Raw genomic sequence first — 14,858 nt, 5'->3', positions numbered from 1 at the left:
TTTAGTGAGATTTTCTGTTTTCAGTGTATTTCTGGATATTACCCTGTAAGAGTTACTTGCATATTTTTATCAGTGGTCTGTTGGATTCTTTTTTTTTTTTTTTTCATTTATGTAGTTCTTAGCCTTGTGGTTACCCATGTAGTGAAAAAGATACTGTTTGTACACACTACTGAACTCCTGTGTCTTTTATGCAATGGTAAGGCAAGATCTACTAGGAAGGACAGTATTTATCTTCAGCTAAAAGATTAAATGTCAGAGTTGTAACAGTCTTGAAACAACTAGCCTCCAAGGCCATATGCTCAATCAAATTTCTTCTGTATTTTCCTTTAATAAACACCACTGTTCAGATCCTTTCCATAAAATATGCATCTCCAAGTAATTTCACTCAGTTAGCTTTCATTTTTCTTAAATTTGAAACTAAATTCTTTTTTGTAAGAATATACTACTGATATAATATATACTGATATACTACTGATCTGACACTGATCTCCCACTGTTTACGTCACTATTTATATATAAATTATTTTTAAATATACTGTTCTACCAGACTATATAGTTTCACAAAGACCTAAGTAATAAAAATGGTTTGTTATAAGATTATTGAGATTAATAACTTTTTTTTTCCATAGAAAACAAACTGGGATAGAATTTTTGTTAACATTTCCATTTAATGCCTTGACTTTTTCCATGTTACTATACCTTTAACTGTCACTTTAGATTTGCAAGTATCAGTGCCAGCTGCATTCGAAGCTTTGCATACATATTCTCCTGAATCGGATTTGGTAACTGCAGCAAGTTCTAGAAGAGCTACTCCATTAACAAAGCTGAAGTTGCATCTGTCTGAAGCTCTTATTTCTCTCCCTGCTTTCAGCCACTGAATCCGGATTGGTTGTGATCCTTGGACATGACAGCTAAGCTGGAGTGTGTCACCTTCCTCTACTGCTGCTGACTGAAGAGGTTGGTCAAAAACTGGAGGCTTTTTAGGTTCTGGAATATGAAAATGCTTGAGTGAATACTCGGGAAAGTGTGACCAAGAATATAAGAAAAAGAGGATAAATAGAAGTCTAAGAATGTCAATCATAATGTTAGAAAATGAAATAAATATCAAGAGAGCATGAGACCATGTTTCCTATACAAACATGAGAGAAATATCTTTATCCACTCAGTAAGAATCTTTACACATAAAAAAATAGTATAAAAAAAATAGTATAAGAACTAAAGCGCCATTAGGTTGCAAAACTATAGAGGAATCATTAAAGAAAAAAAACCATGAAAATCTTCTGCAAGACTATTATAATGAAGTGTCATGCTGCCACAATTCACTGTCAACCCTGCCTAAACTTAGATATAATTGCACAAAATCCCTCTTATTCCATGGAAAGAGAATGATTAAAAATTCAATAAAAATGTTACAAATATTTCAATATTCACTTTAAATTAGGGGGTTTAAATCACAAAACTAAAATAATTGCTTGATTTTGTAGTTCAACTAAGTTTTATCACATCCATCTCAGGACAAATTACTGCTGCTAAGGTAAGTATAACCAGCCCATAAGAGAGAACCTATGTATTTGCAGCTAAATAAAATAAAGTAAGAAGCAAAGAAAAATAAGACTTTAACCAACCTCTGATAACAACAGAAGATGTACTCAACACACTTCCTGCTTCATTGGACACTTTACAGGTATATAAACCAGCATCTGATTGCTCTACGGCCTTTATATGCAAAAGCAAGGTATTGTTTTTGAAAGATATTTCACAGTGAGCACTTGAATGGACTTCCTGATTGTTTTTATACCAAGCAACAGTCAAAGGCTGAGAGCCAGAAACACGACCCTCAAGTTTAAGTTCATTCCCTTCTGTTTCTTCTACAGCTTCAGACAGTTTCTTAGTAAAAGTAGGAGGAGTTTTTCTTTCTGTAAAAAAAAAAGAATAAATTCCATGAATCTAACTTGAGATGAAAAGTTCTAAGGAAAATGTTTCAAGAAAAATTTGAACATTGTGAAATTATTTGCTCTCATTTCAACAGGAAATAATTTTAAAGGGAAATTATGCTAAGATAAGCAACAGGTGTCTTGCTTTTACAGTCACTGTCATAGTTGATTTTCCTATTTAAAAAAAAATTCTCTTATACTGATTTAAGCCAAACACCATTTAAAAAACCCCAAGAGTTTTGTCAAGTTAAGAAAGAAATAGGTCAAAGCCTATAAAAAAGAAGTAGGCCAGAGCCTATAAAGAAAGTAGGCCAAATAAAATATTTAATTTCTCTTCCCACTATTGTTAATGACCCTTCCTAATCCCCTCAAAACACCCGTAAGTATCTCCACATAGGTACTTTAGGCTACATCTAAAAAGTTTTCTCAAAGTTATCTAGCAGTAATAAGGCTAACATTCTTTATAATTGAAGGAAGAAAAATATACACATAATGTATTATCTATTCAGTACCTTTAACAGTCAGTTGAGCTGTGCAAGAGTCCTTTCCAACTTCATTGCTAGCATAGCATGTATATACTCCAGAATCTCCCCTGTCAACTCTCAAGATGGTCAAATGGGCTGTATTGTCTACATAACTGATCTGATAATTTCTTCCTGTTCTAATCTCTTGGTCATCTTTTGCCCAAGTGACTCTAATAGGCTGTGTTCCAGAAACGTGACACTCAAAGTCAGCACTTTCTCCAATAATACCATCCACAGGTGTAACTGGGATGTCAAAGAAAGGAGGAGTCTTCCCTTCTGAAGAGTGAAAGAAATAAAAAAGAATCACTTTAAAATCTTAATCTACTTTAAATCTCTGTGAAATAAGCAACTTTTTTACAATAGTAAATTCATATATAAAACAAAGCTTAGTTTTAAGATACTTCAATTAAATATTTTACAGCCCACCGACCTGTTAGGATAAGCCTGCCACTAGAAGAAGCAGTCCCAATAGCATTGGTAGCTGTGCAGGTATATTGCCCAATAAGGCTCCTATCTGTCTTCAAAATCTGGAGAGTTGCTACATTATCTACGAAGGATGTGTGAACATTGTAGTCCTCTTTTACACGTGCACCATCTTTAAACCAAGATACTTCGATGGGTTCTGAACCAGCAATGCCACAATCAAACGTAACTGGTAAGCCAACAGTTTCATGAACATCTCTTAATTTTCGAGTAAAAGAAGGAGGAAGTTTACGCTCTGTAAGATAACAGGTATTGTACAGTGAGGTCTTTCAGAAGATATGTAAAATATTATTCAGCATATCATTTATTTTGAACGTGATGTGAAAAGAGCCCTGTGCAAAGAATAGCAGGAAAATATATAACCATTCTGCCCTCAGTTTCACCCAGTGAGCCTATTCAATCTTCAGGACTGCTAATGGTGGAAACTATCAAAGAAATATCCTCCGTAGGGAAAGAAGATTCAGAAGCTTGTAACGCTACAGAAGAGCTGTGGTGACACTTTTCAAGTAGCTTTACTGGCAGGCCTTTGTTAGTAGAAGACAGTGCCAAGGGTATCTTACACATCAAGAAACAGTAAAGTGTTTTACAAGGAAGAGGTAATCTTTGTTTTATAAAAGAAGTAGACAATACTTAAGAAAAACAGGCCATATTCTTGTTTTTAAAACTGAAATATTCACCTTGAACTGTAAGCAAAGATGAGGAAGCAGCCTCCCCAACAGCGTTTTCTACTTTGCAGATGTACTCCCCACTGTCACTACTGTCTACCTGGCTGAAAACCAGAGTAGCAATTTGGTTCTTAAAGTGCATTTTCATAGTAGCAGTTCCTCTCAGCTTTGTATCGCCTTTGTACCACGACACAATCATTTCTGGTGTTCCAGTAACCTGGCACTGTAAGGATGCAGAATCCCCAACAGTCACCTTTACTGGCTCCAAGGGTGTAATGAAGTAAGGTGGTTCTGAAGGACAAAGAAACACCATTAGCATAAAAAGATACTGCACAATGATCATTAAGAGTTCAGATAACACTCAGTGGAGTGATGGTGTCTTGACGCACCTAATATTGTGATTGCACCATGACAATTATCTTTCCCAGAATCATTTTCAATATGACAAGAATATTGCCCCTGATCTTCTAGTTTGCTGCTAGGGATTTCCAGTATGGCAGATGTTTCTGTAGTGGTGATGCTACACTTTTCAGAGTGAGTTATGTTTACTCCATTTTTCTTCCATGTCACTGAAATCGGTGGAGTACCCGTATATGTGCATTCCAAGATCAAAGTTTTCCCTTTCTCTACACTTAAATCATTTACTTTCTTCACGAATTTGGCTGGTTCTATAATGAACAATGAGAAGAAAACAAATTAAATAAAGCCAAAAGATCATCTTTAGAAGCATAAGAAGCAATACTCTGGACAAACCTTTGACAAAAAGATGTGTAGTGCAAGAAATTTTTCCTGCCTCATTAGAGACCTGGCAAGTGTAATCTCCACTCTCAAGGGGATTTACATCAAACAGCTCCAGTTCTGCAACTGAATCTTGCAAAGTGATATTGCATCTGTGTCCTGGTACTAGTTCAACACTGCCTCTGAACCATTTAACTTCCAATGGAGAGGAACCTTTTATGATACTAGTAAAGGTTATGTTTGCCCCAGACAAAACATCCAGTGGTTCGGGTTTCTTCACAAAAGATGGTGGTTCTAAGCACACAAATAAAACAGAGAAGAAGTACATTTGAACTTCTTTTGAAGAGCAAAGTAATGAGAAATATGCAACAAAGCAAAAAATTAATTTTTTCTGAAAAAAAATGTGTGCCCTCTGACTCCGGTTTTTTATTGATACTGACCTCTAACACTCAAAAATGCGCTGCATTCATCAGACCCTGCTACATTAGTAGCTGTGCACAAATAAGTTCCCATATCAGATTCCTGAAGTCCATTCACTTTCAGAGAACAGGTATTGTCTGTAAGGGTAGCCTGATACTTGTCTCCACTGGTAATCTCTTGTCCATCATGAAACCAGGAAACCAGAATAGGTGGTGACCCATAAACTTTGCACTCCAGTACAGCAGAAGAACCCAGCTGACCATAAGTTTCTTTCAGTTTTCTTGTGAAAGAAGGAGGTATAATACGATCTGCATTTGTTTAAAAAAAAATTTTAAAATTACCATACAAGGTCTTAAAATGCAGAAAGTTCTCCATGCATAATAAATGAATGACCTTTCTTTTGCTGTAGCTGCATTAGCATTCTGCTGCTATGCACCTAAGTATTTGAAAAATAGATAGTTGATTTTTAAGGATACGCTGGAGTTTTCATTCAAAATTTTTGAGGGACACCTTTAATTTTTGCTTTTCTTTTTCATAAGCAACAATATTGCAGCAGCTGTCCAAGAAGACATGTAAATTTAAGCTGAAGAAATCAAGTCCTTTCAGTAACTCCTGCCCCTCAAAGTTTAGGTAGGCATCTATTATTGATGCCTGTCAAAGTAGCATGCCAAGTACTCCTAAGATTACACAAGCAATAAGTCTCTTAGGTTGCCAATCACAATAATTTGCTATCTGAAGGCTTTGTAAAAGAACCAAAAGATCATATGTACTCAAAAAGAATAGTCAACTAACCTGAAACATGCACTGAAGCTGTGCAGCTGCTTTTACCAACACTGTTTTTCACCTCAAAAGTATATTCTCCACTGTCTTCTAGTGTTGCATTGAGGATCTTAAGCCCAGATACTTTGTTGAAGAAACTGATTTTATATTTATGGTCAGTGGACAGCTCATTACCATCCTTAAACCACCTAGCAGTAAGCTCTGGTGTGCCATCTACTGTGCATTCCAGAGTACAAGAGTCTCCAGCTGTAACTTTCACTGGGCCTGGCTTCTCTATAATGACTGCAGGTTCTGCAATGAAATGCAAGTCAGAAAATTTTTTAAATCAACAGTGCAATAGTTGTTATCATTATAAATAACATTTAAAATTTAAAGAATTTTAAAACACACTGTGTTTTTATTTCATGCTACCAACCTAGCACTTTCACTGTGGCAAAGCATTCCTGAACTCCAGCATCATTTTTTATCTGACAAATATATTTCCCAGCATTGGTTGGTTCTGCAGTTCCAATCCGCATAGCTGCAATGTTTTCTGAATAGGAGATCCAAAGATTATCACTTTCTCTAATGATTTCCCCTTTGTCTTTTAACCACAGAACAGAAATGGGCTGTGATCCTTTTACTTCGGCCTGAAGTTCAATTGACTCCCCAACTACGACAGTGAGATCACTGAGCTTCTTCACAAATGTTGGTGGTGCTATTTAAGAGAAGATATTTAACAGTAAAAACACATGCCAGGAGCGGAAAAGTAGGAGGAGAATGACAGGAACAGAGAAATGTCAAGGTGCCAATCTTCGTACAAACCTCTTAGTGTTACAGAGCCAATACAGGTGTCACTTCCCACATCATTTACAGCTTTACAGTGATATTCACCAACATCTGCAGTATCCACACTAAGAATGTGAATACTAGCTGAGTAGTTCTCAGACATGACCTTATACTTCTTGCTGCTCCGAATTTCTCGTTTGTCTTTATACCATGAAATCTGGAATGGAGGAGTGCCCTGAAGCTCACATTCCAGGTGAATATCAGACCCTTTCAAGGTCTGGACTGGATGGGGCTTCTTGGTAAAAATGGGGGGTGCTGGGGAAAAAAAAAAAGGAAACAATTGTAGTTTATGTAGTTTATGTTATTTGAGCAAAGTAGATTGAAGAGGACAGACGGTTCAAGTAGCTGTTTTGATACCAAATAGCAAAGATAAACAATGGATAAGAAAGACCTCCCACAGAGATCAGAAACAAGCAAAAGATTTGCCATCTAGTCAGACAGGGTTTGGCCCCTCTGACAAAAGAAAGTGGGATTTAAGAGATTTTCCACAAAGGAGGACTCTTACAGCTAGAAAGGGAAGGAAAGAACTGGGGTTCTGACCTTTTACTCTCAGTGAAGTACTGGTGCTTGCACTACCCGCCGGATTCTGAGCTTCACAAGTGTAGTCACCACTGTCTTCAACACTGAGGTTGTGCATTTCAATGACTGCCACTGAATCCACAAAGGACATTCTGTATTTTTCACTGGGATGAATCTCAGTTTCACCCTTGTACCAGGTGACTTTGATTTCTGGAGATCCACCTACTTTGCATTCATACTTAACGGAATCGTGCTGTTTCACAAGTTTTGAGGAGTCTAGTTTCTTAATAAACCTTGGTGGTTCTGGAAAGCCAAAAAGGGGAAATGATGCTTTAAACTGCACTGATTCTTGGAATAAGTAGGGAGATAAGTAAACAAACTGTAAACTTTAAGGACTTATGAAAAAAAAATCTGATTTTGCAATGGTTATGAATTGTTTTACATGATTTTAGGTTGGTCCAAAATCTAGATAAGAAGCAAACAAGTTCTCTATATGCATTTCAGTTAGTTTCTCCTTACTTTATTGACCAACTGTACCTCTACTTGTACATATTTACTACTTATTCTTTAAGAAATATCCTCTTGTAATACATGACTAATCAAAATGCCTGATGCAAATGCAAGAATCCAACTGTTCAGACAAGCAACATTAGTAAAAGCATTTATGTTGAACATTAGAGCAACTGCTTTATATTTTAATATGTGATTAATAATTGATATAGTCAATATATGTTTCTGCATTATAACCTCTCACACATTTAATGCAAAGCCAAACATAATGTTGCATGTAAGGAATAAAAGTTAAGGAACTTGCATAGCAAACAAAAGAGCTTCAAAATAATTATGCTGAGAAGAATTATGAGATGACTAGTATTCCAGAAATTGGTGTTAAATGTCCTGTAACTGAAACATAAACCAGATGGTTACGTTTTGCTCCACAAGTAGAGGAAAGGAGTGGAGGTTTGACACTTCTCATCAAAAGTTACCATATGATTATGGTACTTGTGATTAGAATCACAAGACTCAATGCTCATGGATCAAAGATATAACCGGTAAAACCAAGAGGTGGTAACGTGGGCACAACAAACAAATCTCTCTGCAAAACAGGATGAAGTGCCACTTTGCACCTCTGTCTGTAAAGCGTAGGAAGAACATCTATTTTATTTGGGGTTACTTCAACCAGTGGGACAATTGCAGAACATCCTGTGTTGTTAGAAACAAAACTTCCTTAGAGTTTCTAAAAATATAACTAATGGCTTGTTAACATGGGGACTCTCAGAACTTTAGCAATTTACTATCAGATTTCAATTTGAGAGGAAGCTGATTATATATCTGCATACCAACAGTTGCTGAGTACTTATACTCTAATTCCACTCCTTTCAAAAAATGAGGATATACATGTTAGTAAGGTATATATTTAGAATGTAAAGTAGTTTCTGAACATAAAGTAATTGTTAAAACTACAGATTGGGAACATTAGATGTTAAAATGAGAAAGTTAATAAAAAACTGGCAGGTTTTCAAGGTCAATTGAACAATTCTACAAGCAAAAGGTTGGAAGCCACAGAAGTGAGGCAGCATATGGTCAAATTAAACACATGCAAAATAATACACACGAAGAGATTGCCCTACCAAGCTCTATAGAAATTGGCTGAAAACAATGAACATCACTGATTTAACAGCCCTGGGGAAAATCTAATGGACTGAAGTGACTGTCAGTGTAAATTCAGGATCAAAAAATAAAATAATAATCCTGAAAAAAAAACCCCAGGATTTTATGGATAAAGATTTGAAGGGTAAGAAAATAGACAAGGTCAGTTGGGATCATTTTATGAATGGTAACTCTGGTCAAATAAACCTATTAGCAGTTATAATTAATAATAAACAGAATTGTGATTGCAGTGGAAAGAAGCTTCAGATTCTTTAAAGAGATGAGATTTCTTACTACAATCTTCTGTAAATTAAGCTACATAATACAGCATCCCTATTACTGAATTCAGGTAATTCAGTCTTATGCACTCTTCCTATCCCCACTAAGAAAAATCCCTATGGCTAGAATATACTCGATATATTCTTGACATTTGTGAAGCAATTAATACAAAATCTTGCTACTGGTAGTTCAGCTTCCTGTGTTATTTGTCTTAGAGAGCAAAAGGATTTAATCTTTAAATATTTTTCCCTCAAATTCCTACAGAGAAAAAAGGAAAAAAAAAAAAAAAGGAAAGAAAGTGCTAAACTAACAGGCAAATTTGACCTCAACATAATCTAAGTAGTGTATTTTACATTTCTTCTTTTACAAAATCAGTAAGAATAAGATATCCGGAATAGCTATAAATAGTTCCCACCTACTTTGAGGAAATTGCACTAATACACAAGTGTCACTTGTACCAAGGCAGTCTGATCCAGCAATAAACTTAGATTTCACTTTTAGATCCACACGCTATGTGGAGAAGTGAAGTGTTGGTGGAACGGATATTTGTTACCAAGTTTGCTCTCAGATTCTCCAGACTTGCTGTCTAGAACAGCAATTTTCAGTGTTTTCAGTCTGTGAAAGAGCAAAACTATGTGTTGCACACCCAGTACAAATATTTTTAAGCCTCATTAAGTGAGCTGAGTTTCTCTCAGTTTCTTTCCCTCCCATGGGCAACCTAGTGAATGTCACTTCTGGAGAAACACTTCAGAAAGCTAGATTTTGCTGGCCAACATGACCATTCATAAAGGTACAACAGGATACTAAGTTAGAGTTACCATTGCAATGGAAAAATCCCTTGGATAAGAAAAATCACACAGTACATTAGATCAGAAGAAAGATGAATAAGTATTTAAGTAGTACAATAAGATTTAAGTGAAATAAGACATCTTAGTGTAGCCTCTTCTGAAGGTTGTTAACTGCATGTCTGCATTCAGGACTGTGTTTTCCAGGTGTGTCTTGCAAAGAAAACCTTATGAACACTAAAGCCCACAGTAATACCTTGTACAGCCAGCTGAGCTGCGCATGCATCCTTTCCAACACTGTTGCTGGCAGTACATGTGTAGAGTCCAGCATCCCCTTTACCAACTTTTAGGACTGTCAAGCTGGCCGTGTTTTCCACCAGTGTCATTTTGTAGTTGCCACCAGGACGAATTTCTCTGTTGTCTCTGGTCCAAGTAATCCTCATGGGAGCAGAACCAGTCACATGGCACTTAAAGGTTGCACTTTCCCCTAGCGCCACATCAATAGATACTGGCTTGATGTCAAAGAATGGAGGTCGTAGTTGTTCTGCAAAGAGGAAAGCATGGCAGAGCTCATCCCCAAGCCCTCCTCACCACTCCATGCCCATTGTCCCTTGCCACCATACAAAGAGTAGAGTGGGAAAAGATGTGGGGAAATAAAAGAGCAAAGACATAAAACTCTTCATTAAAGCATGAGCTACAAACCTGTGAGGAGAAGTTTGGCACTGGAAGATGCAGTCCCCAGAGCATTTTGGGCTGAGCAAGTATACTGGCCACAGTAAGCCATAGTAGTTTGCAAGATTTGGAGAGTCGCAACGTTATTTAAGAAGGCTGATTGCATGTTATCACTGTCGCTTAAGAGAACCCCATCCTTGTACCAAGACACCTGGATAGGCTCTGAGCCACTTATACGGCAGTCAAATGTCACTGGGGCACCAACCACCTCCTGAATATCTTTTAGTTTTCTGGTGAATGTAGGGGGAAGTTGACGTTCTGTAAAACAATAATAATCACCACTATCATTAGCAAGCCATCCTGTCAACCAAGAATTAATTAACTTTGAAATTATTAAGAACTCATTCCTGTAGACAAAAAAGAGTTCCTACAAACTACCCCAGAAAAGAGTGGCCCTTGGCCCATCACCTTTAACAACAAGCAAAGCTGTGGAGGTGGCGAAGCCAACGCTATTTTCCGCTTTGCAGATGTATTCTCCAATGTTGCTTTCCTCTACAGTGGAGAATGCCAGTGTTGCCACATTGTTCTTGAAGTGCATTTTGTAAGCTTGTGTTGATCTGAGTTTGGTGTCATCTTTATACCAGGACACCTTGATTTCTGGCGAACCACCAATCTGGCATTTCAAGATCAAGGGCTCGCCAACCTTCACCTCCACACGGTCCAGGTGTGTGACAAAATAGGGTGGTTCTAGGGAGGAAGAGAGCATGATGAGCAGAGACACAGCATCACTGGGGTGGGTGTCTTAGGGGAATCAGGGGTGAGGTATACCTAAGATGGATACAAGGCTGTGGCAAACATCCCCACCCGCCTCATTTGCCACCTCACAGGTGTATTCGCCTTCATCATTCTTTGTGCTGTTGAAGATTTCAAGAATGCCAGATTTTTCAGTAGTTGTAACACTGCAGCGTTGGGACTGCGCAATGGGCATGCCGTTTCTTTTCCAGGTGACAGAGATGGGAGGGGTGCCTCTGTAGCTGCTTTCCAGCACAATGGACTTCCCCTGCTCCACACTGAAATCACTTAATTTCTTCACAAAGACTGCAGGCTCTGTGAGGAGGTATAAATCAATAGTGAGAGGGACAGAAGGGGAAGAGCTGCAGGCAGAGCATGAAGGAAGATAATTGTGTATTCATGCACACACTCAAACACACCTTTAACAAAGAGCTGGGTTGTACAAGAGGCACTGCCAGCATCATTTGTGAGCACACAGGCATAGTCCCCACTGTGGCCTGGCTCCACATTGTACAGCTGCAGCTGTGCCATAGACTCATTGAAAGAGATGGAGCAGTTGCTGTCCGGCACCAGCTCCTTGATGCCTCGAAACCAGGTCACTTTGAAGGGAGCACTACCCTTCATGTAGCTGGTAAATGTTACACTTGATCCAGGCAAAACTTCCTGGGGATCGGGTGTCTTCACAAAAGAAGGTGGTTCTAAAGATCATGCAAAGAAGTGAAAGAGGGAAAAAGATGTTAATAGGAGAGTCTCTGTGGGGAGGGAAACTGGAACGGGTTTGAGTCAAGAAAAAAGAAACCACAGGGAAAAAAAAAACAAACAAAACAAACATGAAAAAGAAACCATGTAAAAGTAGAGGGAAGAAAGAGAAGAGGGAAGAAGAATTTTGGTGAAAGTGCTGTAGTATACTTGCACTGACCTTGTACAGTCAAGAAGGCACTGCATTCATCAGATCCAGCCACATTGGCTGCCACACAGGCATATGCCCCTGTATCCGTAACATCCAGAGCATTTAGCTTCAAAGCACAAACATTATCCAAGAATGAGATTTCATATTTTTCTCCACTAACAATCTCATTCCCATCTTGAAACCAGGACACAGATATGGGGGATGTGCCAGACACTTTGCACTCCAGCAGCACTGAGGATCCCAGCACCCCATTTGTTTCCTTTAATTTTCTTGAGAATGAAGGAGGAACAAGACGATCTAAGTAGGACAGGGCAGAAGAACAGGAAGAGAAAGGTTGGTGTTGTGGGGTTTTTTTCAGTGGAAAGAAAAGGGGGAAAAATAAAAGCTTCTTTTAAAGACAAACATGAACAACAAAGACATAGAGCTGACCTGAAACATCAACTGAAGAAGTGCAGCTGCTGTCCCCCACTTCATTGTGCACCTCAAAAGTATATAAGCCCCTGTCTCCCCTGTCTGCAGAAAAGACTTTCAAAGTGGATATATTGTTGAAAAAGGTAATTTGGTATTTGCGGTCACTCCTTAGTTCTCTGCCATCTTTGTACCACTTGGTGATAAGTTCAGGTGTTCCTCCTACTTTACACTCCAAGGTAAAAGGATTACCAGCCATTACTGTGATCGGCTCGGTCTTCTCTAAGATGACTGCTGGTTCTGAAATAGGAAGATTTGTGTGTCACCAGGAAATCTACCTTCACACTAGTGAGCAGAGGATATAAGCAGAGAACAAAGGCAATTTTGCAAGTTGTAAGATATAGTACCTGTGAAGTAGGCTATACCCACCTAGGACTTGTAAAAAGGCAGAGCACTCCCGCATGCCAGCATCATTTTTGATCTGACAGATGTACTTCCCAACATCAGCTCCCTCTGCACTGGCAATCTCAAGAGTTGCTATGTTGTCCATAAACCACATTTGAACATTTTCACTCTCCCTAATAACTTCACCCTTATCCTTGAGCCAAACAACTGAAATTGGTGGGGATCCTTCTACCACTGCCTGCAGAGCTGTTGGCTCCCCGATGAAGATTGCAGTGTCACTCAGCTTCTTGGCAAACCGTGGGGGTTCTGATGGCAAAAACAGTGAGGCAGAGGACAGTTAATCATACATGCCTGCTTGAAAGAGGGACAGCAAGAAAATCAAGAAAAGAGGGAGGTGATGTTGTTTATCCCGTAGCATACAAACCTTTGAATTTCACTGGGCAAGTGCAAGTGTCGCTTCCCACCTCATTCATAGCTTTGCACTGATATTCTCCAGTATCTTGAGATTCCAGATTGAGAATATGAAGACTGGCAATGGAGTGCTTTGCTGTCACCTTGAATTTCTTGCTGCTCCTGACCTGCCTTCGGTCCTTGAACCAAGCCACCTCAAAGGGTGGGGTCCCTGCTATCTCACACTGGAGGATAACATCTGAGCCTTTAAGAGTGTCCACAGGGCTTGGCACTTTGCTAAAAACAGGTGGTTCTATAAAAAAAGAATCACATCTTAATATGTGAGCCTGCTTCTCTGGGTGGGTTTCTGAAGAGTAACAGGAGGCAACATATTCAGGAAGGGAGCCTACATTTATTCTTGTAAACATATATTTAACTTTTAAATATTTGGCTTGATCTCTAAAAAATCCCAGCAGTCCAAAGGGCAGAAAATGTGACACTTCTGCACCTGTCTGGAGTCATTGTTTTGTGTCCCTCCCCAAAAGCCACTCTCCCTGCTCTCCAGGATCACATTCCAGCTTTCCTCCCCACTCTTCTAGTCACGACAGCTACCATCAGTGAAACTCAGCTACACAGCCTCCTCTTCCGTCTTAAATTTTATTCCTGTCAGGATCACTGTGTATAAAGAGGAGGCAGAGGGATTGCTGAAAAGTATTTCCAGCTCCCTCACCATGGCTGGTGATCCATCTAGTCCTTGTGATTTAAAAAGCTTGCCTTGTTCAGCTTTCAACTGACTTAAATGGAGAGACAAGGGAACAGCTGCACAGCGCTCAACACCCACCACAATTTCCTGCTTGATCTCTGCTGCATAAACACGGCAGCATTTCAGTGTGAGACCAGATGGAGAGACACTGTCCCAGCAGCTATTAACTTCTCCAGCAGCAGCTCCCTGTCTGAGGGATGTGCAGCTGGGAGCAGATCCTGGCAGCCAGGGATTCTGGCTGTGTGTGAAGCCACACTGCTAACCTTTCACTGCGACTGAAGTGCTGCAGCTGGCTGTGCCGGCAGAGTTATGGGCTTCACATATGTAATCCCCGGCATCTTCAGTGTTGGCACCCAGGATGGTTAGCATCGCCACGGAGTCTACAAAGGACATGTGGAGCCTGTCGCTTGCCTGGAGTGCCTGATCATTTTTATACCACACGATTCTGATCTCTGGTGTGCCACTGATTTTACATTCAAGTTGAACTGTGTCCCCCTGCTTCACAAACCGCAAAGCTTCAGGCTTCTTGATGAACTTGGGAGGTTCTGCAGAACAGAATAAATATGTAGAGAATGACAGTATACCTGTTTGACATGTGAAATCTACAGCGCTGAGCAAGAGTTCTAGGAGGCACAAGAGTACTTCAGAACAACAAAGAAAGATTGCTACAGCAGCTGGCTGCATCCCCACCAGAATTTCCTCTCAAGGAAAGACAGAAGATGGAAAAAAGAAGGCAAAGACAACAACTAAAACTATGTTCTGCCAACGTTGGACCCTGTTGCATCGGACAGATGAAGCTGTAGAAACATACGAAGGAAGGTTACTCCATCCAAGGGAAATTCTGCTGTTACCTTTGAGGGGTAACAGGGTTCCCAGACCACCATGAAAGATTTGACAAGCTTTTCATCCCCAG

The 14,858-nt window shown here is 39.3% G+C and overlaps 1 protein-coding gene across 1 annotated transcript in view; it reads right to left on the bottom strand.

Moving 5' to 3' along the window:
- TTN (titin) overlaps window positions 1-14,858 on the bottom strand; it is a 240,366-nt gene that overhangs the window by 157,689 nt on the left and 67,819 nt on the right. The window contains exons 74-95 of the mRNA XM_050339889.1: window positions 14,209-14,490; window positions 13,217-13,495; window positions 12,817-13,098; window positions 12,409-12,687; window positions 11,989-12,276; window positions 11,489-11,767; window positions 11,106-11,384; window positions 10,746-11,024; window positions 10,308-10,595; window positions 9,862-10,149; window positions 6,913-7,194; window positions 6,349-6,627; window positions 5,960-6,241; window positions 5,557-5,835; window positions 4,785-5,072; window positions 4,360-4,638; window positions 3,996-4,274; window positions 3,619-3,897; window positions 2,889-3,176; window positions 2,447-2,734; window positions 1,626-1,916; window positions 700-987 (exon numbers count right to left, since the gene is read on the bottom strand). Coding sequence (XP_050195846.1) covers window positions 700-987; window positions 1,626-1,916; window positions 2,447-2,734; window positions 2,889-3,176; window positions 3,619-3,897; window positions 3,996-4,274; window positions 4,360-4,638; window positions 4,785-5,072; window positions 5,557-5,835; window positions 5,960-6,241; window positions 6,349-6,627; window positions 6,913-7,194; window positions 9,862-10,149; window positions 10,308-10,595; window positions 10,746-11,024; window positions 11,106-11,384; window positions 11,489-11,767; window positions 11,989-12,276; window positions 12,409-12,687; window positions 12,817-13,098; window positions 13,217-13,495; window positions 14,209-14,490 — 6,225 coding nt within the window. The remainder of the gene's footprint in view (window positions 1-699; window positions 988-1,625; window positions 1,917-2,446; window positions 2,735-2,888; window positions 3,177-3,618; window positions 3,898-3,995; window positions 4,275-4,359; window positions 4,639-4,784; window positions 5,073-5,556; window positions 5,836-5,959; window positions 6,242-6,348; window positions 6,628-6,912; window positions 7,195-9,861; window positions 10,150-10,307; window positions 10,596-10,745; window positions 11,025-11,105; window positions 11,385-11,488; window positions 11,768-11,988; window positions 12,277-12,408; window positions 12,688-12,816; window positions 13,099-13,216; window positions 13,496-14,208; window positions 14,491-14,858) is intronic.

This window comes from Myiozetetes cayanensis, unplaced genomic scaffold, assembly GCF_022539395.1.
Source record: "Myiozetetes cayanensis isolate MyiCay16 unplaced genomic scaffold, myiCay2020 scf9, whole genome shotgun sequence".
Taxonomy (NCBI): domain Eukaryota; kingdom Metazoa; phylum Chordata; class Aves; order Passeriformes; family Tyrannidae; genus Myiozetetes; species Myiozetetes cayanensis.
Note: the sequence above shows the minus strand (reverse complement) of the source record. Positions and strands in the feature narration are given on the sequence as shown.